The 18,354-nt window shown below is 53.5% G+C and overlaps 2 protein-coding genes across 3 annotated transcripts in view; both read left to right on the plus strand.

Annotated features, from left to right (window-relative positions):
• Positions 1 to 1,656, plus strand: part of LOC123256935 (SEC14-like protein 2) — a 23,803-nt gene extending 22,147 nt beyond the window's left edge. Inside the window, exon 8 of the mRNA XM_044685489.1 lies at positions 1,388 to 1,656. Coding sequence (XP_044541424.1) covers positions 1,388 to 1,530 — 143 coding nt within the window. The 3' untranslated portion in view covers positions 1,531 to 1,656. The remainder of the gene's footprint in view (positions 1 to 1,387) is intronic.
• Positions 1,657 to 5,798: 4,142 nt separating this feature from the next.
• Positions 5,799 to 11,940, plus strand: MTFP1 (mitochondrial fission process 1). Of its 2 annotated transcripts, XM_044658875.1 has the most exons (4): positions 5,799 to 5,959; positions 7,618 to 7,745; positions 8,134 to 8,366; positions 11,150 to 11,940. In XM_044658875.1, the coding sequence occupies exons 1-4, from the start codon at positions 5,896 to 5,898 to the stop codon at positions 11,220 to 11,222; spliced, it is 498 nt and encodes a 165-aa protein (XP_044514810.1). In that variant the 5' UTR covers positions 5,799 to 5,895; the 3' UTR covers positions 11,223 to 11,940. The 2 variants fall into 2 exon arrangements, with proteins under 2 accessions (XP_044514810.1, XP_044514809.1); XM_044658874.1 differs by lacking the exon at positions 11,150 to 11,940 and having other exon boundaries at positions 8,134 to 9,585.
• Positions 11,941 to 18,354: the final 6,414 nt, after the last annotated feature.

An 18,354-nucleotide genomic window follows, 5' to 3' on the forward strand; every position in this document is an offset into this window, starting at 1 on the left:
CTTCCTTCCTTCCTTCCTTCCTTCCTTCCTTCCTTCCTTCCTTCCTTCCTTCCTTCCTTCCTTCCTTCCTTCCTTCCTTCCTTTCCTTCCTTCCTTCCTTCCTTCCTTCCTTCCTTCCTTCCTTTTCTTCTGCCTTGGAATCAATACTCAGTATCAATTCCAAGTGGTAAAGAATAGGTAATTGGGGTGAAGTGACTTGCCCATGGTCACACAGGCAGTCTCTGAGGTCATATTAGAACACAGGACCTCCTATCTTCAGGCCTGCCTAGCTACCCCAGAAGTAGTATTTCTTAATATTTCTAGAGAAGCTAAAAAGGACATTTTATTTTGTATTTTTATTATTATTTTTTTCTAAGTCTTTACCTTCCATCTTAGAATCAATGCTGTATATTGGTTCCAAGGCAGAAGAGTGGTAAGGGTAGGCAATGGGGGTTAAGTGACTTGCCCAGGGTCACACAGCTGGGAAGTGTCTGAGGCCAGATTGGAACTCAGGACCTCTCATCTTTAACCTGGCTCTCAACCCACTGAGCTACCCAGCTTCCCCCTAAAAAAGAGGTTTTAAAATATGCTTCAGTGATAAAGAGACAAAAGTGAGCATGGCTGTGGGCAGGAAGCTGGCTTCTCCTAGGAAGAGCGCCCATTTCCTGGCCGAGGGCTCCCTAGGGTAACGACAAGGCCATTTCATGGGGGTCGGGGGAAGAAGGCAGCAGAAGGGAAGGGCTTCTGGGAGCAGGTGGCACGTTATGGGAAGACTTTGAAGGAAACCAGGGACTCTGCAGGTGGACACGAGGAGGGAGGGTGTGCCAAGCCTGGGGGACAGCCTGGCCAAGGCCCCAGAGGTCGAAGGGGGGGGTGTCCTGTGAGACGAAGCCAAAGCAGGCTGCCTGGATATACTGAGAAAGGGCAGTGATCAGTACAGGAAGCCTGCACGGTGGGGTTGGGCCCAGGCTGGCAAAGGCTTGCGCTGCCCCCGGAGGAGTTCCCATTTGGCCCAAAGGGAGGGGATAGGGCAGCGCTGCGATCTGCTCAGTAGCAGGGTGCCAGGAGCAGCCCCGAAGCTGGCAGTTGAGTGGAGAAGAGCCCCCGTCTCATTCTTGGTCTCAGTTTCTTCATCTCTAAAATGGAGACAAATGCCTGCCAGGGTTGTTTCAGGCTGAGCAGAATCCTAGAGCTCGGCAAATGCTAGAAAATCGGGGAAAATGGTTTCTGTTGGCGTGTTTGGGTCCGGGCTCGGGCTCGCTGTCCTCCCCCCAGTCTGGCCTGCTCAGGGTCCCACGGCCAGTCGTCTCGTGTTGGCATTAAGCCCCCACTGTGTGTTGGGCCTCGGAGCTGCACAGACCAGCACGAGGAGCTTCTGACCTTCCCGTCCGTGTGTCTCCCTTTGCAGATGTCCTGAGGTTTGATAACACCTACAGTTACATCCATGCCAAGAAGGTCAGCTTCACCGTGGAGGTGCTGCTCCCAGACAAGGCCTCGGAGGAGAGGCTGCAGCAGCTGGGAGAGAAGGGGCTGGTACCTTCTCAGCCGTGAGGGCCTCGGCCCGGCCTCAGCCCCGACCCAGGCCCGCCCAGCCTGCCGCCTGGCCCCTCTCCCTGCCGTTCTGTATTAGGGATCTGGGTTGGAGCTCAGTACACAGCTCACCCCTGCCTCACTTCTGCGCTGCAATCAGCCCAGGCTGAAGATGGGAGGCTTTGCCGGGGTGAGAGGAGGGTGTAACTTGGGGGGTGGAGAGAGGCCCTGGGGGGCGGGAGAAGGTCCTTCCCCTGCTCCCTTCCCTCTTTCCACCCTCCAACTTAAGTCAGGGTTCCATGGGTGCTGGGCACTGATGGAATCCGTCCATCTTTTGATTAGTGCCAAGCCCCGTTTCTGCCCTGGGCCAGCTCCCGGAGGCCCGGGACAGGGAGCCAGAGCCTGGCGAGGGGAGCTGGCTGGCATTAAACCTCCCTCAGGGACTCGAGCTCTGGGCTGTGAGCCTGGGCCCTGGGAAGCACATTTCTAGAGAGAGACTAGAGACAGCAGAGGATGTGGCGGTGGGCTTGGAAGAACGGGGCTGGGCTGGGGCTGGGCGTGCTTGTTCCCACTTTAGGGCAGAAGGCACCGGGCTCTCTGGCCTCTCCCCTACCTGAAGAACCTCAGGGGCCCTTGTGGCCAGCTTGTCTTAATCTCTACTGAATACCCATAATTAATACCGAGAGCTACTTATGGCCAAGGCTTGGCTCCCTGCCTGGCACTGCCAGCCCCTGTTCTGTGGGTGGTCCGGAGGGAGATGCACAGTTCCCATGAGACCTTGTCCCAGCCCTCCTGGGCCTAGAGCCTTGGAAACTCCAAGGAAGATAAGCCTTTGGGGCTTGCGCTCACCTCCTCTAGCCCCCATATTGGCACAAAGAGAAGGAAAGCCCAGAGGACTGGCGCTCTCGAGAGCCCCTCCTTCAACCCTCTCATTTTAAGGAGGAGGAAGCTGAGAACTGGCGAGCCAAAGGAACCGGACCACGGGCATAGCCTCCCAAGTCAGTGGCACAGCGACACTTGAGTCGAGGGTCCCCCCCCACCCTTCAGGATCTGCCCACCCTCCCCTGTTGTTTCTCGGCTAGAGGGACCCACTGGCTGGTGGGTGCTTAGCTGGTCACCGGGTGCTTAAGCCCCTTCGGAAGGGAGGAGGGACCCCCCCCTTCAAAAAATCCATTTTTCTTTAGGGAGTCAGGGCCAAAGTGCTGATGGGAGTATCCAAAGTGGCACCCCGCAGGGTGGGGCCCAGGGACCAGAAGCTATTGTGTCTTTCATGAGGGGTTCCAGGGCTGGCTGTTCGGGCACCCCCCCCCAATACCCTCGAGAATTTGGCCCTAGAGGGCAGAACTAGGAGTAGTGGGTAGGACGCGGTAGGGAGGCAGATTTTCTCAGTTGATTTAAGGAAACAAAGAACTTCTTTAACAATACGAGCTGTCCAAGAAGTGGAATGGGTGTCCTGGGTAGGTAGTGAGCTCCCCATCCCTGGAAAGGTTTTCAAAGGGAGGCTCAATGGCCACTTGTTAGAGAGAGGGCATCTTGGAGCGTTTCCCAGCCCTGAAGATTCTGGGATTCTCTGGGGAATGGGGCGGCTTGACATGGATAGTGAGTTCCCCATCACTGGAACTATTCAAATGGAGGTAGGATACTCACTGGCAGGGATGCTGTAGAGGGATTCTTGCTCAGGGACGGGGCTCTCGAAGCAGGCTGCCCCCCAGAGGTGGGGGGGGGGTCCTTGGGTGGGAGGCTGTCTCGGTTTACAAATGCTCTGTTAGGAAAATTAACCGACCAATAAAGAAATCTATGCGTTTCTGGCTCTCCAGCCTTTTGATTGTTCTCACCGCTTCCCTCAGGGGGGCGCCAGAGAGCTCCAAACGCCGAGGTCCCGGCCTTCGCTCTCGGCTTTCGATCTCGGTGGCGCTATGCCAAATGAGCGAGTGCGCCTGCGCACTGGAGCTCCTGCCATTGGCCGAACTGGTGGGCGTGTGTTCCCAACGTGTTTAGTGAAGTTCTTTAGGCTGCTAAGTGAGAGCGGAAGTCCCGCCCCCGGAACGGGTGGGGCTGGCTGTTCATCGGAGGTGTGGTCTAGGTAACGGTTAGCGCCGCCCAAGCTGGCTCTGCGGGAAGCCGGGGGCTTTAGAGCAGGGAAATGCCGCGTGATTTTAGGGACTGTCTCTGAATTCCATTTTGGGGGTTCAGGGACCCCTCTGACTGTTGCCCCCCAGCCCCGGGGATTGTCCAGTCCTTCCGACCCCCGACCCCTGTTGTCCGCAGAATTCTTAGCCCCGCTTCCGTCACCCAAGGCTCCCCCACTCCCCACCCCTAGGGCCCCAGCCTCATGGGAGGGCTCTAGAGTCCCTCGTTCCGTGGAGCCCCAAGCCTTTTAAACCCCTCTGAGGACAAGGAGGCTCTTCGATTTTCCGAGCCGCAAACCTAGAGCCCAGCACAAAGTCTGGTCCACGGTGAGAGCTTAATGCTTGTCTGATTTGCATCAACAGTCCTAATCTTGGTTCCCCTCCCCCTTCTCCTCTTCGCTAGGCTTCCTAGGTCAATCGACAGCCTTTCGTTAAGGGCCTACTATGTGCCAGGCACTGGGGACGCAAAGAATGAAAAATGAAAAGGGCATCGGGTGCCCGGGAGGAGCTGCCGAGGCTCCCAGAGGGCAGGCAATATCTCGGCATCTCAGCAGACTCCGTGACTTTGGGGGAGCCGCGTTAAGGAAAGGTGGCTTGCAGAAGTCCAGTCTTTTATTTTTATTTTTTTAAACCCCTTACCTTCCTCATTAATTCTAAGGCAGAAGAGCAGGAAAGGCTAGGCAATGAGGGTGAAGTGACTTGCCCAAGATCACACAGCTTCTACGCATCCTCAGACTGTAACTCAGTTTCTAGGAATGTTCCTGATAATCTTTCTTCCTTTTTTTTTTTTTTTTTTAATTTTAAACACTTGCCTTCTGTCTAGGAATTGATACTCTGTATTGGTTCCAAATAAATACTAAGTATTGGTTCCAAAGCAGATGGGTAGTAAAGGTAAAGTGACTTGCCCAGGGTTATATAGCTAGAAGTGTCTGAGGTCACATTGGAACCCTGGCTCTCAATCCCCTGAGCCACCCAGCTGCCCCCCAGAAGTTGCCTCTTTAAAGGAAACCAGCCCATCAGTCCCACTATCCCAAGGCTTGAGGTTTTCTGGAATTCTTGGCAGTCCTCAGAGCTTTGGAACCTGCCTTAGAATCCTGGGGTCCCCTTCCTCAGTCCCCAGCTTGTGGGCCCCTCCATTCCATCGGAGCTCTGCCTGCCCCCTCCCCCATCCAGGATCTCCAAGCCCCTCAGTCTCCCAGAGGAACCCAGTTCCCACAGGAGGTCCTCAGACTGTTCCCCCTCCCTTAGCATCCCTGCATCTCTTTATGCCCTCACACCTGAGTCTTCTAGCTCTCCTCTAGTTTCCCTATTCTCCAGTGCCCAAGGGGGCTCCAGCCTCTGTGCCCAGGGCCCAGAAGGGTGACAGTATAGTCCAGTGGAAATCAAAATCAGCCAAGCATCAGGCTCTCACTAGGGCCCAGACACTGCTGGGAAATCAGAGCTTCCTTATCCTCAGCGAGGTTTAAAAGTTCCTGGGCAAGGAGGCACAGGTCTTGGATTCAAATTTGAACTCTGTTCTTTATGACTTTGAGCAAGTCATGCGTCAGAGACTTAGAGGGACCTTTGGGGTCCTCGAGCCCCTTCCCCCTCCCCCCCCCATGTTACATATGGGGAAACAGGTTCAGAGCCTTGTCCAGGGGCCACATAGTATCTGAGACAGGATTTGAAATTGGTCTTCCTGACTCCAAGTTCAGCAAACGATCGATCCATTTCACTTCCCTGGGCCTCAGTCTCTCCATTTGTAAAATGCAGACATCGGACTCCTGGGGGGCGTCTAGGGCCCGCGGAGGCTCTCGGTCTCGGCTCCGAAGGTCTAAATTCTGGCCCCCAAACTGAGCGCCGCGTGAGTGACCCCGGACAAGTCCCTTCACTAGCACCGGGCAACAGAAGGAAGGCTGGACGCGGAGGGAGGCGGGGTTCGGCTGTGCAAAGGCTGGCTGGAGGGGGCGGAGAGCGGCCGCGCAGGGGAGATTGGTCAGTTTCAGGCTCAAGCCGGGAACACTAAAGGGGACCCGGCCAGTGGCTGCGGCCTCAGAGTTCGCCGGCCTGGGAGGCGGGGCGGGGCGGGGCTTCGGGCGGGCGCCCTCCCTCGCACTAGTCTGGGCCCCCCACATGTGTGCATCCGTGTGTTCCTGGGTTTGCGCGCGCGTGCGGCCGCCGTGTAATTTGCAGACGCTCCCAGGCCGGGCCAGAGAGAACGTCCTTCAGGGCCGGTGCCAGTGCCCAGCGCAGTGGTTATCCACGCCCGGCGCTCACCATGCCGAACCGGGGCCCAGACGCCCAGCCCGATTTCTACCGCGACACGTGGGTGCGCTACCTGGGTGAGCGCGCGCCGCTGGGGCCAGCCCGGAGCTGGGGGTCGTGGGAGGGTCCGAAGGAGCGCCCCAGCCTGCCAGCTCTGGGCGATTGCGCTCGCGCCGAGGGCAGGCCATCGAGCCCGGGGTGCCCGGCGGGGGGCACGCAGGGAAACAGGGATCGGGGGGCGGGGCCCAGCCTGGGTGACCTTGGGCTGGTCACTGCCTCTCACTTAGGGCTGCCATTTGATGCGGGGGCCGCCTGGGCTCTGCCATTCCCCGGGTCCCAGGACCCATCGAGCGCTGACATTCAGTGCCCCTCCCGAGCTCCTGGCTCCGCTGGCCTTTCCAACGGTGGCTTAGTCTCTCCCATTTCTAACTCGTGGGCACCGTCTGGGCACAGCCGCCCCAGAGCCCCAGCCGGCGGGCCCTGGGCACCGAGCCCTGGACACTTCCCTTCCCTTCTTCCCATGCCCAGCTTGGCACAGCTGGGCAGACAGCCCGAACCAAGCAGGGTGCTGCAGCTCCGGGGCCCTTTGGAGGGCAGGTGTAGACTTGAGGCGGGGCCAGGGTTCCCCCCAGGAGGGAATATAATGGATCTGTCTGTGCCTCCCAGCCAGGGAACCCAGGGATCTCCCTTCCCTTCCCATGAAAGAAATAAGGCTAGAGTGGCCAGGCCAGGAGATGGGAGGTTCTCCATTCACATGTGGTCTGGGACATTGCCTAGCCCAGTGACCCTGGGCAAGTCCCCTTACCCCCATTGCCCAGCCTTGCTGGCTCTTCTGCTTTGGAGCCAATACTCAATCTCAATTGGAAGACAGAAGGTATGGATTTTTTTAAAATAAGAAAACAAAGCCTGGCCATTCCTGCCGGGTGACTTGGCAGTTAGGGGCAGAGCTCACACTGGAACTCAGCTGAGGCAGAGACCAGGGGCCTTCCCTTCCCAGCACACTCCCCAATCCCATGCCAGCCTGAGCCTCCAGCAGGGCTTTTCTTTTTCTCTGTTTAACCCCCTCCCTTCTGTCTTAGAGTCAATCCTGAGTATTGGTTCCAAGGCAGAAGGGCAGTAAGGGCTAGGCAGTGGGGGTTAGGTGACTTATCCAGGGTCACACAGCCAGGAAGTGAAAACCAGGGTATCTTAGCCTAGGGTTTATGGATTGGTTTTGTCCTGAAAAATGGAACAATTGCATTTCAAAATACATGGCTTCCTTTTGAACCCTAATTTACGCATTGAAGAACATTCTGAGAAGGGGACCTCCTAAAAGGGGCCCATGATACTCATCTGGGATTCTGTGAGCCCCCCTTCTGAAAGTGCCATTGGAGGGGAGGGGAAATTGTGGCCTGTCCCAGAGGCTTCTCTAGTCTTATTGTTTTTGTTTTTTTTTTAACCCTTAACTTCTGTGTATTGGCTCCTAGGTGGAAGAATAGTAAGGGTGGGCAATGGGGGTCAAGTGACTTGCCCAGGGTCACACAGCTGGGAAGTGTCCGAGGCTGGATTTGAACCCAGGACCTCTCATCTCTGGGCCTGACTCTCAATCCACTGAACTACCCAGCTGCACCCCCCCCCCCCAGTCTTGCTGGCATTTTTTGCCTCCTCCATGACCTTCGTCCTCATTCTGTCCTCAGCCTTCCTTCCTTCCTCCTCCCTTCAGCCTTGTGCCCATTTCTGCCCCCTTCCCTTCCAGGTTATGCCAATGAAGTGGGAGAAGCCTTCAGAGCTATGGTGCCCCCTTCTGTGGTATGGCTGAGCTATGGGGTGGCCACCTCCTATGTGGTGGCCGACGCGGTGGACAAGGGCAAGAAGGCAAGAGCTGTGAGTATTGGGAGAGTTTTCTCTGTTGTGCTGCGGCCCATCCTCAGAAGTGGTAAAGCCCAGGGGCTAGTTCTCCCCTCCTGCCCCACTCTCTCCGTGTCCCTCTGCCTTCTTCCTAAAGATGAGGAGAAGGCTCTGAGCATCTGCCCTTCCTGAGGGGATTATCCCACGCCCGGGGCCTCCTGTCTCCAGGCCTGGCTCTCTATCTACTGAGCCACCTACCTGCCCCTTCCCCCTTATCCAGAACTGTGTGACCCTGGGCAAGTCACTTGACCCCCATCACCTAGCCCGCACCACTCTTCTGCCTTGGAGCCAATCTACAGTATTGCTATTCCCCCTTCATTCTCTCCTGTTTCCTCCTCCCTGCTTCTCTGCCCTTTGCCCACAGGCCTTGACATCAGAGTCAGGCAGGACCACGAAGGTGGCAGTGGCCGTGGTGGACACATTCATCTGGCAGGCGCTGGCCTCCGTGGCCGTCCCGGGCTTCACCATCAACCGTCTGTGCGCCCTTTCACACTACACCCTCAGCAGAGCCACCCGCTGGCCCCTCACTGCCCGCAAGTGGACGACCACCGCCCTGGGGCTGATGGCCATCCCCGTCATCATCCACCCCATTGACAGGTGCTCCCCCAAGGACAGCCCTGCACCCTGTTCTGCCACCTTAAGACATCCAGAGGGCTGTCTGCCCCCCCCCCCAGTTGGGGTTCTGGGTGAAACCACAGCTACCCCTGTGGATCCTGTGAACGAACTCCCAGTGTCTCCTGCTCTGAAGTCCCAGCCTGAGCCCTACGCCTGAGGCGGGGAGGGAGAGGTGCACCCTGGGAAGGGGAGGGGGCACCAGAGCATCGAGGTGGGACCCACCCCCCGCAGCACCCAGGTAGAATTGACCAGGAACCCGCTCTGAGCCGCGTCTGAGAAATAGTCAGAATTAGAGTCCAGAGCTGGAAGAGATCGAGAACAGAGAACATCAGAGCCAGAGAGGCCCTTAGAACATAGAATGTCAGGGCTGGGAGGCCCTTAGAACCGGGCAAAGAGAATCTTAGACCTGGGTGGGACCCTAGACTGTGGGACATGGAACATCAGAGCCAAGAGGGACCCCAAAGCAGAATATCCAACCCGGCAAGAGCTTCAGGTTTTGGTTGTATTTGAACCCCGAGCACGCAGCACAGTGCTAGGCATATACTAAGTGCTGAAGAGAGAATCACAGCTAGGAAGAGAATGGAGGAGCACAGCCAGCCCGAGCCTATCCTCTGAAAGGAAGTGTCCCCAGGGAGAGGCAGGGGCCGGCACGGGGGCAGCTGAGTCACAGTGGCAAAGCCCCCAGAGGCAGAAGCATAGCGTGGAGGAGCAGCTATTGCATAGAGATAACCTAGAGGAAATAGGGAGCCACTGCAGGTGATTGGCTAGGGGAGTTACCTGGTCAGATCTGTGCTTCTGGACAGTGTGATGGACAGGTGACAGTGAAGAGGGGTTGAAGCAGGGAAACCATTCGCAGACCAGGGCAGAGGGGCTGAGGGCCTGGTCTTAGGGAGCGACTGTGGAATGGAGAGAAGAAGGGAGGAGAGAGAGTTCATGGAGGTGGAAGGGTAAGAGCTGCACAGCGATTGCGGTAACGAGTTCAGTTCTGGACACACCGAGTTTGGGATATCTATGGGAGTGTTCAACAGGCAATGGGTGATGCAGGGCAGAAAACTCAAGGGAGAGACTGAGGCTGGAGAGAAACATGTGTCTGCTAGTCATCTGTGCACCCATGGGAGCTAGTGAGGTTATCCAGAGAGGCAGAGAGAGAGAGATGAAAGAGACAGGGAGAGAGGGAGGGAGGAGAGAGAGAAGGAGAGAGAGAGGAAGAGAAAGATGAAAGAGGGAGAGAGACAGGGAGAGGGAAAGGGAGAGAGAGAGAGAAGAGAGAAAGAGAGGAGGGAGAGAGAGACAGATGGGGAGGAAGGGAGAGAAAGATGAAAGAGAGAGGAAGAGAAAGCAATGAAAGAGAGATGGAGGGAAAGGGAGAGAGAAGAGAAAGAGGAAGAGAGAAAGAGAGGGAGGGAGGAGAGAGAGAGAGAAGAAATAAAAGGAAAAGAGAAGAGGACTTCAGCTGGAACTTTGGCAGACATTCCCAGTTAGGAGTCTGATATGGAAGGTGAGCCGGCCAAGGAGACCGAGAAAGAGCAGGCAGGCAGGGAGGAGGGTATCCAGGAGTTGTGGGTCTCAGCGGCGTCGGGTGCCTCAGAATGGCTGACAAGGATGAAGATGAAGAAAAGCCCGTCGGATTGGGCAGCGCATGTAGACAGTTTGTTCTAGGGGTTGTCCAGGAGAGGAGGCAGAGCTAGAGGGGCTGGAAGGCTGCTGCTAGTTGAGGCCGGAGCCCTGGGCACATGGACGGCCACAGGGAAGGAGCAGTAGATGGGGAGGGGATGAAGATTTGTTAGATGGCAGTTGTGAATTGTTTTGTTTTGTTTTTTAACTCCTTCCCTTTTGTCTTTGAATCGATACTATGTTTTGGTTCTAAGGCAGAAGAGTGGTAAGGGCTAGGCAATGGGAGTCAAGTGACTCGCCCAGGGTCACCCAGCTAGGAAGTGTCTGAGGCCAGATTTGAACCCAGGACCTCCCGTCTCCAGGCCTGGCTCTCCATCTGCCAATCCTCTAGATGCCCCCATTGTTTTTAAATAAATTTCAGACTGGGTAAGTCAGCAGAGTGGTAGCCTTTTGGCCACCACGACAATTTGTGAAGAGGGGCAGGGCTTCCTGGAGGAGGAGGGTGGTACTCTGGTTGTTCTGTGCCTGGCTAGGCCTCACTGGAAGTGCCCCGTTCATTTCTGGGGTTTAAGATAAAAGCCTGGGGAGTGGCTGGAGGAAGGCAGCCGGGATGATAAGGAGTTCCTGGAGTTCGTGTCACAGGAGACGACGTTGCAGAAATTGGCTCTGTTTAGCCCAGAGAAGAGGAGACCAAGAAGAGAGTGGGCGGCCTGTCCCGCCTCTGCTTAGCCCCACGAGGCAGACCGCGAATCACGGGTGGATGTTACAAGGAGGCCAGTTTAGGCTTATGTCAGGAAAACGTTTTCCTAATGATCTGAGGGGCCCCTGAGTGGAACAGGCCAGCTCTTGGGAGGAGGCAGCTGGGCGGTAAGAGTGGGCACATGCTTGGAGTCAGAGAGACTCGGGTTCAAATTCTTATCCTGCTTCAGACACTCACCGACTGCGTGACTGTGGGCAAGTCCTGTACCTCTTGGGACCTCTGTAAAATGGGAGAGGTGGGGCTTCTTGATCTCTAAGGTTCCCTCCAAATCGAACTTACAGAGAGGTTGCTGGGACGGCCTCTGATGTCCCTTCCAACTCCCACATGTCCTAGAGGGCCAGTGGCGTCGCCTCCTGGCTATCCCAAACCCGGCCTCCATTTCTCTCCACAGGTCAGTTGATTTCTTGATGGACTCCAGCCTACGTAAAATCTACCCTTCTCGGGAGAAGCCCAGCTCTGAATGATGTGTCCCCCGTCTTGGGTCCAGCTCCACCTGCATGCCAACGGACACCCCATCCTCCTGGGGGGCTGGAAATCTCCAAAGCGAGGATCCGTGTCAATGAAATCGCAGAACGTGAAAGCTCAGTGGACCCCAGGGATCATCTTGTCCAGCCCTCTGATTTGCTTGAAGAAGATCCTAATGTTCAGAGTGGAGGGAAGAACGTTTCCTTGTGTCAAACTGTGGAGTTAGTGGGAGAGCCAGGACCTCATCCTGGGGTCTCCCAGCTCCCTCCCCACCACTGAACCAACACTGTACAAAGCATCACATCCTCCCAACCCCACCCCATTATTATTATTATTATTATTATTATTTTTCAGCATTTTGGCATTTACAAAATGCTTCCCTCCCAATAACTCTGAGAGGGACTTAGTGCCAGTACTATTAACCCCATTTGATGGATGAGAAAAATGAGGCTCAGAGAGGGAAAGTGATTGCCCAAGGTTGCTCAGGGAGAATGATGGGAGAGTGCAATATCAGTCCCTTTAGCGGCCTCTGGGGAAGCGAGGAGGGAGGGACCCCCCGATACTGTGACCTGATCCCGGAGAGCCAGAAGGAAAAGCCCTGCCTTCCACTTCTCTGTCCCGGTGAAGGCTGCTCGGAGGTAGGCCTGCCCCGTGGCCCCGGAGGACTCTGGGTGGTTGCGACTTGTCCAGGTGCTTAATAAAGACCAGTTATGTGCAGCTGAATTCCCCTTTTCTGTCTGAGGGGCCGGGGTGGGCCAGGGCAGCTCATACCCACCGCCAAGGGCTGGGCAGGGCTTATATGGCCACAGAACAGGTGCCTGCAGGCCCCTGGAGAAGCCCCTGCCTAGAACTCTAAAAGGGGCCCCGTTGGAACCCCTTTTGGCTCTGCCGTCCAGATGAGCGGCTGCAAACCCATTGGGGTAGCGTCATAAGCTAGTGTTTGGACCCAGAATGCCAGGGCTGGGAGGGCCCTTAGAACAGAGGGGGCCTCTGCTTGGAGGGTGGGTGAGGCTCCTTGGATTTCTTCCCCCTCTAGGGGGTCCCGTGGGCCGTGGGGGCCCCTGTTTTGAGGAGGGGCCGGCCTGAAGGAGGGGGAGGCGAAGCTCCTCTTCCCAGGCTCCTCTCTTTGTCCTTTCCAGCCTGCTTCTCCCGCCACCGAGGCCGGACTCCCAGAGCTGCCTGGACTCTAAGATTCTAGGGGGCCTGGGGGAGACGGGGAACGGCCCTCAGGATGCAGGCTGCCAAGACTGGGGGGGCCCTTAGACCAGAAAGAAGTTCCTAAGTTGGAAGGCTGCTCAGAGGAGACAACCTAGAACATCTGAGCTGGGAGGGGCCAGAGGATCTAGAACAGAGAATCTCCCGGGGGAAGAATGTGGGAGCTGGGAGGGTCGGGGCCCCAAGGAACCTCGCAGGCCCAAGGACGTGTTGGCCTAGAGGCTCGGAGGTTTCCCCAAAGCCATTTGATAAGGTGCCTCTTAGGCTTTGGCCTGCTCGCTGAGGGTCCCCCTGCCTTGGGGAACAAACCTGGGGCTTTCCCGCTGCTTGGGGGGTGGCTCCTTGGAAAGCTGGGCCCCCCGAGAATACCATAGAGGTCACATGGCTGAGCCTGACCACTGGCAAGCAGACAGGGGTCCTTAACCCAGGGGGCCATGGATGTCAGAGTTGGGGATTGTGGATGGGAGAAAATGGACCCCTTTCTTTTCACTTGCTGCTGAGGGAAATGCTGTGCTTCCTTCCATTGTTTAAAAATGTGCGAGGGACAGCTGGGTAGCTCAGTGGATTGCGAGCTGGGCCCAGAGACAAGAGGTCCTGGGTTCAAATTTGACTTCAGATACTTCCCAGCTATGTGACCCTGGGCAAGTCACTTAACTCCCATTGCCCAGTCTTTAGTCCTCTTCTGCCTTAGAAGGAACACTGCTTCCAAGACAAGGGAAAGGTTTTTTAAAAAAGAAAAGTCTTGTATAATCTTTGAGGCAAAAACAAGGCAGCATTTAAGTGGGGCACATAGATAGCTCAGTGGTTTGAGAGCCAAACCTAGATTCAGGAGGGTTCAAATGTAACCTCAGACACTTCCCAGCTGTATGATCCTGGGCAAGTCACTTGACCCCCCTTGGCTCACTCTTACCACTCTTCTGCCTTGGAATGAGTTACTATAGTATTGATTCTAAGACAGAAGATAAGGGTTAAAAAAAGAAAAAGAGCAGGTGGGCAAGGCTTTGTGTATCCCCCCAGGCCAGTAGGAGAGGCTGGGTGGTCTCTCCGGCCTCATGGGAAGGACTGACCCCCTTGGCCTGCGGCACGCCACGGCTGTCACCTCCTAGTGTCCTGCCCCACCGCTCCAAAGCACTCGTCTTCTCGTTAACCTGCTGGCCCTGGAGGGCAGCAGACCCCAGGCCTGGGCTGCTCCCCCAGTCAGTAGCAGCTTTGTGGCAGACGATGCCCTCCTCCAGGAGTGTAACAGAACAGACATCCTCTTGGCTGTGAAGAAGTCGCCCTCCCCGGATGGCCGCTGCCTGCTCCTGGGCAGCTGTGCCCCTTCCCGCGCCCTCGCCGTGCCAAGCCATGTTGTCTTCGCTGGTCCATGAAGGCCTTCGGCTTCTTCCAGCTGGTGAACACTGGATGGGTGGCAGGGTTTAGGGGGCGTTGAGGCAGGCCGGCCAAACACACTCTCTACCCCAAAACGAGTCTTGTTGGTGCTCTCAGGTGACCGCCCCATACCTAGTATCAAACTAGGAAATAATGAAGAGAGGGAAAGCACTGGAGTTGAGGGATTTGGAAAGGCTTCCTGTAGAGCAGTGATTCCCAAAGTGGGCGCCATCGCCCCCTGGTGGGTGCTGCAGCGATCCAGGGGAGCGGTGATGGCCACAGGGGCATTTATCTTTCCTATTAATAGCTATTAAAATTAAAAAAAATTAATTTCCAGGGGGCTGAGGAATATTTTTTCTAGAAAGGGGGAAGTAGGCCAAAAAAGTTTGGGAACCACTGCTGTAGAAGGTAGGAATTTAGCTGGGACTTGAAAGCCAGGGAGGTCAGTGGTAAGCCACTTAACCTATCCATGCCTCGGTTTTCTCATCCACAGAGTGGGGCATTTAGACTGATAGGATCTTCAAGGTCCCTTCTAGTTCTAAGTCTATAATTCTATGACCTGAATAGGCACCGTATTTACTTTTCTAAGTCATTTCTGTTAGTAGAATGGAAGTTCCTTGAGGCCAGGGACTGTTTTGTATCTATGCCTGGCCTCCTTTTATTCTGCTGTTCCTTGTTCCTCCTACCCCGCCTTGGACATGGAACTGACCTCCTCTAGTCCAATCCTCTCAACTTCTATAAGCGAAAATGGTGGCTCAAAAAATCTTGCCATGTCTGAACTAATTCTACTTCCTTGACTTTGCCAGTTTGGGATCTCCCTCTGCTCTGAGATCAGTTCTACGAAGTCAAAGGCCCTGAGGTGGGGGCACAATTTAGTGTCCCAGTCCAGGATGAAGTCGCCTGTTCTCAAGAAGTCTTGGGTATGTGAGTGTATGTGGGAGACAGACAGAATATCAAGTTGTATTATCTTGGCAACATTTGGCTGTGCTTGCCTTTCCTCTGATGAGCTCTCACAAGTAAAGAATTTTCCAGGGAGGTCGTGGGTGGACCCTGGGGCTGAGGGAATTGGGGAGGGGCTTCTCTTCCAGACTGCTGGGAGAAAGGTAGAATTCTTTGCTGACCTGGTCTACAGCTCTCCAACTCCAGCCCTCAGCACAGCCCTACCTCGAGACCTTCAGTCATCGAGTGAACTGGATCTACCCTGGGTAAGTTGTCATGACATCCAGGGCTGGTTGGAGTAGGGTAGATTGAGCTAGTGAACAAGGAGTAGAATAGGTAGACATACCCCCTGAGCTTCCTCCGGGAAGGGGCTGGCTAGGAGCCTGGAGTTAGGGATCAGTGTCTGAGCTTGACGCCCTGCTTCTGTATTCCTGTTATATCCCAGCACTGACCCCCTTCTAGGTTTCTTTCTGGAGTTGTAGATTTAATAGTTTGAGGATCTAGAGCTCTAATCCAGCCCTTGCCCCCTTATTTTATTTAATTTTGTTAGATTTATCTAGGTCTGGAAGGAGTACATTAAAGTCCATAGAATAGGAAATAGGTTCAGAGAAGGGAAGGTCTTATCCAAGCTTGTACAAAGAGTAGACCTAGAATTTGAATCCAGGGCTCTTTCTTCAAACTTAGGCTATTTCTTTCTTTCTTTTCTTTTCAAAAGATATTTTATTTTCCCAATTACATGTAATAACAATTTTTCACATAAGTTTTCTGAAGTTATAAGATCCAAATTGTCTTCCTCCTTCCCTTCCCTCCCCCTTCCTGGAAATGGTAACCAGTTTGATCTGAGTTATGCATGCATTATCATATAAAATCTATTTCCATATCATTCATTATAAGAGAATGCTTCTATAAAATAGAAGCTCCAAAATAAAAACCCAATTCAAATGAAGTGAAAAATAGCTTACTTTGAGCTGCGTCTTTCTCTGCAGGGTGATGGCATTCTTTGTCCTAAGTCCTTCGGAATTGTCCTGCATCATTGTACTGCTGATCACAGCCGATCACATTTGATCATTCCACAATATTGAGCTGTTTCTCCTGGTTCTGCTTATTTTGCCCTGCATCAGTTCATGTAGTTCTTTCCAGCTCTTTCTGCAATCATCCAGTTCATCATTCCTTATAGCATAATAGCATTCCATTACCATCATATGCTCCAATTTGTTCAGCCATTCCCCAACTGAGGGACATCTCTTCAATTTCCAATTCTTTGCCACCACAAAAAGAGCAGATATCAATATTTTTGTACAAGTACATCCTTCTACACCCCCCTTTTTTATCTCTTTGGGATACAGATCAGGCTGTTTCTAATAATAATTATATTGATCTAAGGGAACCCTAACCCCTAGCCATGACCTCTATAACCTTAGTGTATAGGGAGAAGAAAAGCCCAGTAGTTGTTTTTTAATAAACCTTAAACTTTTATCTTAGTTTTAATTCTGAGACAGAAGAGCAGTAAGGGCTAGGCAATTGGGGTTAAGTGACTTGCCCAGGGTCACACAGCTGAGAAGTGTTTGAGGCCAGATCCTCCATCTATTGTGCTATCTACCTTCCCCCTGACTTTTTTTTTAAGTTCAATAGTTTTAACAACCTGCCCTCCCCTTTCTTTTCCTAGCTTTAACTCGGTTTCCCTTCCAAGGCTAGAAGCCCCAACCTGTTCCCATGTCTCCTCTGTGACTGGATCCTTGTCGGGCACAGGTCACCTGGACTTTTCAGTGAGGCTCTGGCCCAGTAAGTCTAGACTGGGAGTGGAAGGAAAGAGTTACCCTGGTCCTAATCTGGAGGGGCTATGCAGAGCTTGGCCTCCTTTTCTGCCCTTTCACAGTTGCCCAGAGAGGACAGGCAAGTGGCTGAGTTTTCCCAGTCTCACCCAGGCATGTGTGCATGCCTCTGACTTTAGAACAAGGCTATTATTTGATGGGGGCAGGTGCTATGATAATAATAAGAGCTCACATGCATATAACCCTTTACTATTATCTTGTTTGATCCACACAAGAACCCTAGCAGGTAGGTGCTGCTATTGTCTCCATTGTACAGCTGTGGAAATGATGCCAAGAAGTGGGAAGTGATTTTCTTAAGGTCATACAACTTGGCATTGTCTATGGCAGAGTTTGTTTTTTAAAACCCTTTCCATCTTAGAATTAATACTGGGTATTGGTTCCAAGGCAGGAGAATGGTATGGGCTAGGCAATGGGGGTTAAGTGACTTGCTCAGGGTCACACAGCCAGGAAAATGTCTGAGGTCAGATTTGAACCTTTGCCTGGCTCCTTATCCACTGAGCCACTTAGCTTTCCCTATGGTTGATTTTAACTTTTTAGTTTAATCCTATCCATTAAACCTTCTTGCAGCCAAAGTTAGAGCTGGGAAGGACTTTAGTCCAACTAATCTGGGACACTCAATATACAGATGAGGAAACTGGAGGCCCAGAGAAACTGCCTGCGTCCGAGGTCACTCAGCAAATTAGAGGTAGAATTGGGGCTACTTCTCCTGCCTTACTTCAACCTGCCTCTGCATACAACTGAGGTAGTCTGTGTCTCTGTCTCTCTAACTCACATTTTCTTTCTTTTTCTAGAAACCCCGGGTACACCTACTATCAAGGCCACTGCTAACTCCACTACTGTCTCCCTGGGCTCTAGGCTCCAGGTGGAGTTCTCAGTGGCCAGTGACTCCCAGCAGCCCCTGCAGCTCTATGTGGACACCTGCGTGGCCTTCGTTACGGCATCATTGAGAACCATGGGTACCATCAAGGTGGGCTGTGTTGGGGGAAGGGAGGAAAGTACTGATAGAAAAACATTCGAGGTTTTGTAGACAGTGACTACTGGTGATCATTCTTACCATGGAGAGGCATCTAATAACCAATTTATTATATGCCCATGACATAGTCCTGTGGACTCTGGGAAGCCTTTTCAAAAACTGTATCTAGGACAAGATAGGGCGAATGTCATCTGAATTTTTATAGAGGACAAAAGGGAAAGGGATTGGTTTACAAATCAAAGAACAGAAGAGAGGAAGATCCACATGGGATGAGATAATAAACTAATCAGAGAACAACTGGGTTGGAGCTGACATCTCCAGCTAGAATCTTACAGACAGAACAAGAACTAGCCAGATAGCACCAGAGCTAGAACGGATGCCTCCGCTTGATTTTGTAATCTCTACAGCTAGTGAGTCACTAAGCAAATGTCAGTCACAAAGCCAAAACAGAAGAAATCTCTCCCCACAGCACCACGCCTTCCTCCCTGGAGCAAAGGAAATAAAAATATGGGGGAGGGTCTGTCACCCATGATGTCCCTTCCCCCAGTTTTGTTCTTATTCCCTTTCTGGCTGAATGACCAAGAAGGTGGCCCCAGAGAGACTGTCGTCATGTAGGGAGGCATGCTTGAGAGGGCTAGATAGGGTTTGGGATCAAAGATACCCTGATAAACTCAGCAGGATATGTCCAGGACTTGATCGCTTCAGGTAGAAAGGTTGGCTGGAGGTTCTGATTCCCTGTGGGTATCTGCACCCTAAAGACTGATTCTCCTAGAATGTCAGAATTGGAAGGGACCTTAGAGA

Source organism: Gracilinanus agilis, chromosome 1 (genome assembly GCF_016433145.1).
Source record: "Gracilinanus agilis isolate LMUSP501 chromosome 1, AgileGrace, whole genome shotgun sequence".
Taxonomy (NCBI): domain Eukaryota; kingdom Metazoa; phylum Chordata; class Mammalia; order Didelphimorphia; family Didelphidae; genus Gracilinanus; species Gracilinanus agilis.

Coding starts and splice junctions, on each gene's coding strand:
- MTFP1 (XM_044658874.1), top strand. CDS start 5,896: ATGCCGAACCGGGGCCCAGACGCCCAGCCCGATTTCTACCGCGACACG. Junction 5,960..7,617: donor CACGTGGGTGCGCTACCTGG/GTGAGCGCGCGC, acceptor CTTCCCTTCCAG/GTTATGCCAATGAAGTGGGA. Junction 7,746..8,133: donor AGGGCAAGAAGGCAAGAGCT/GTGAGTATTGGG, acceptor CTTTGCCCACAG/GCCTTGACATCAGAGTCAGG.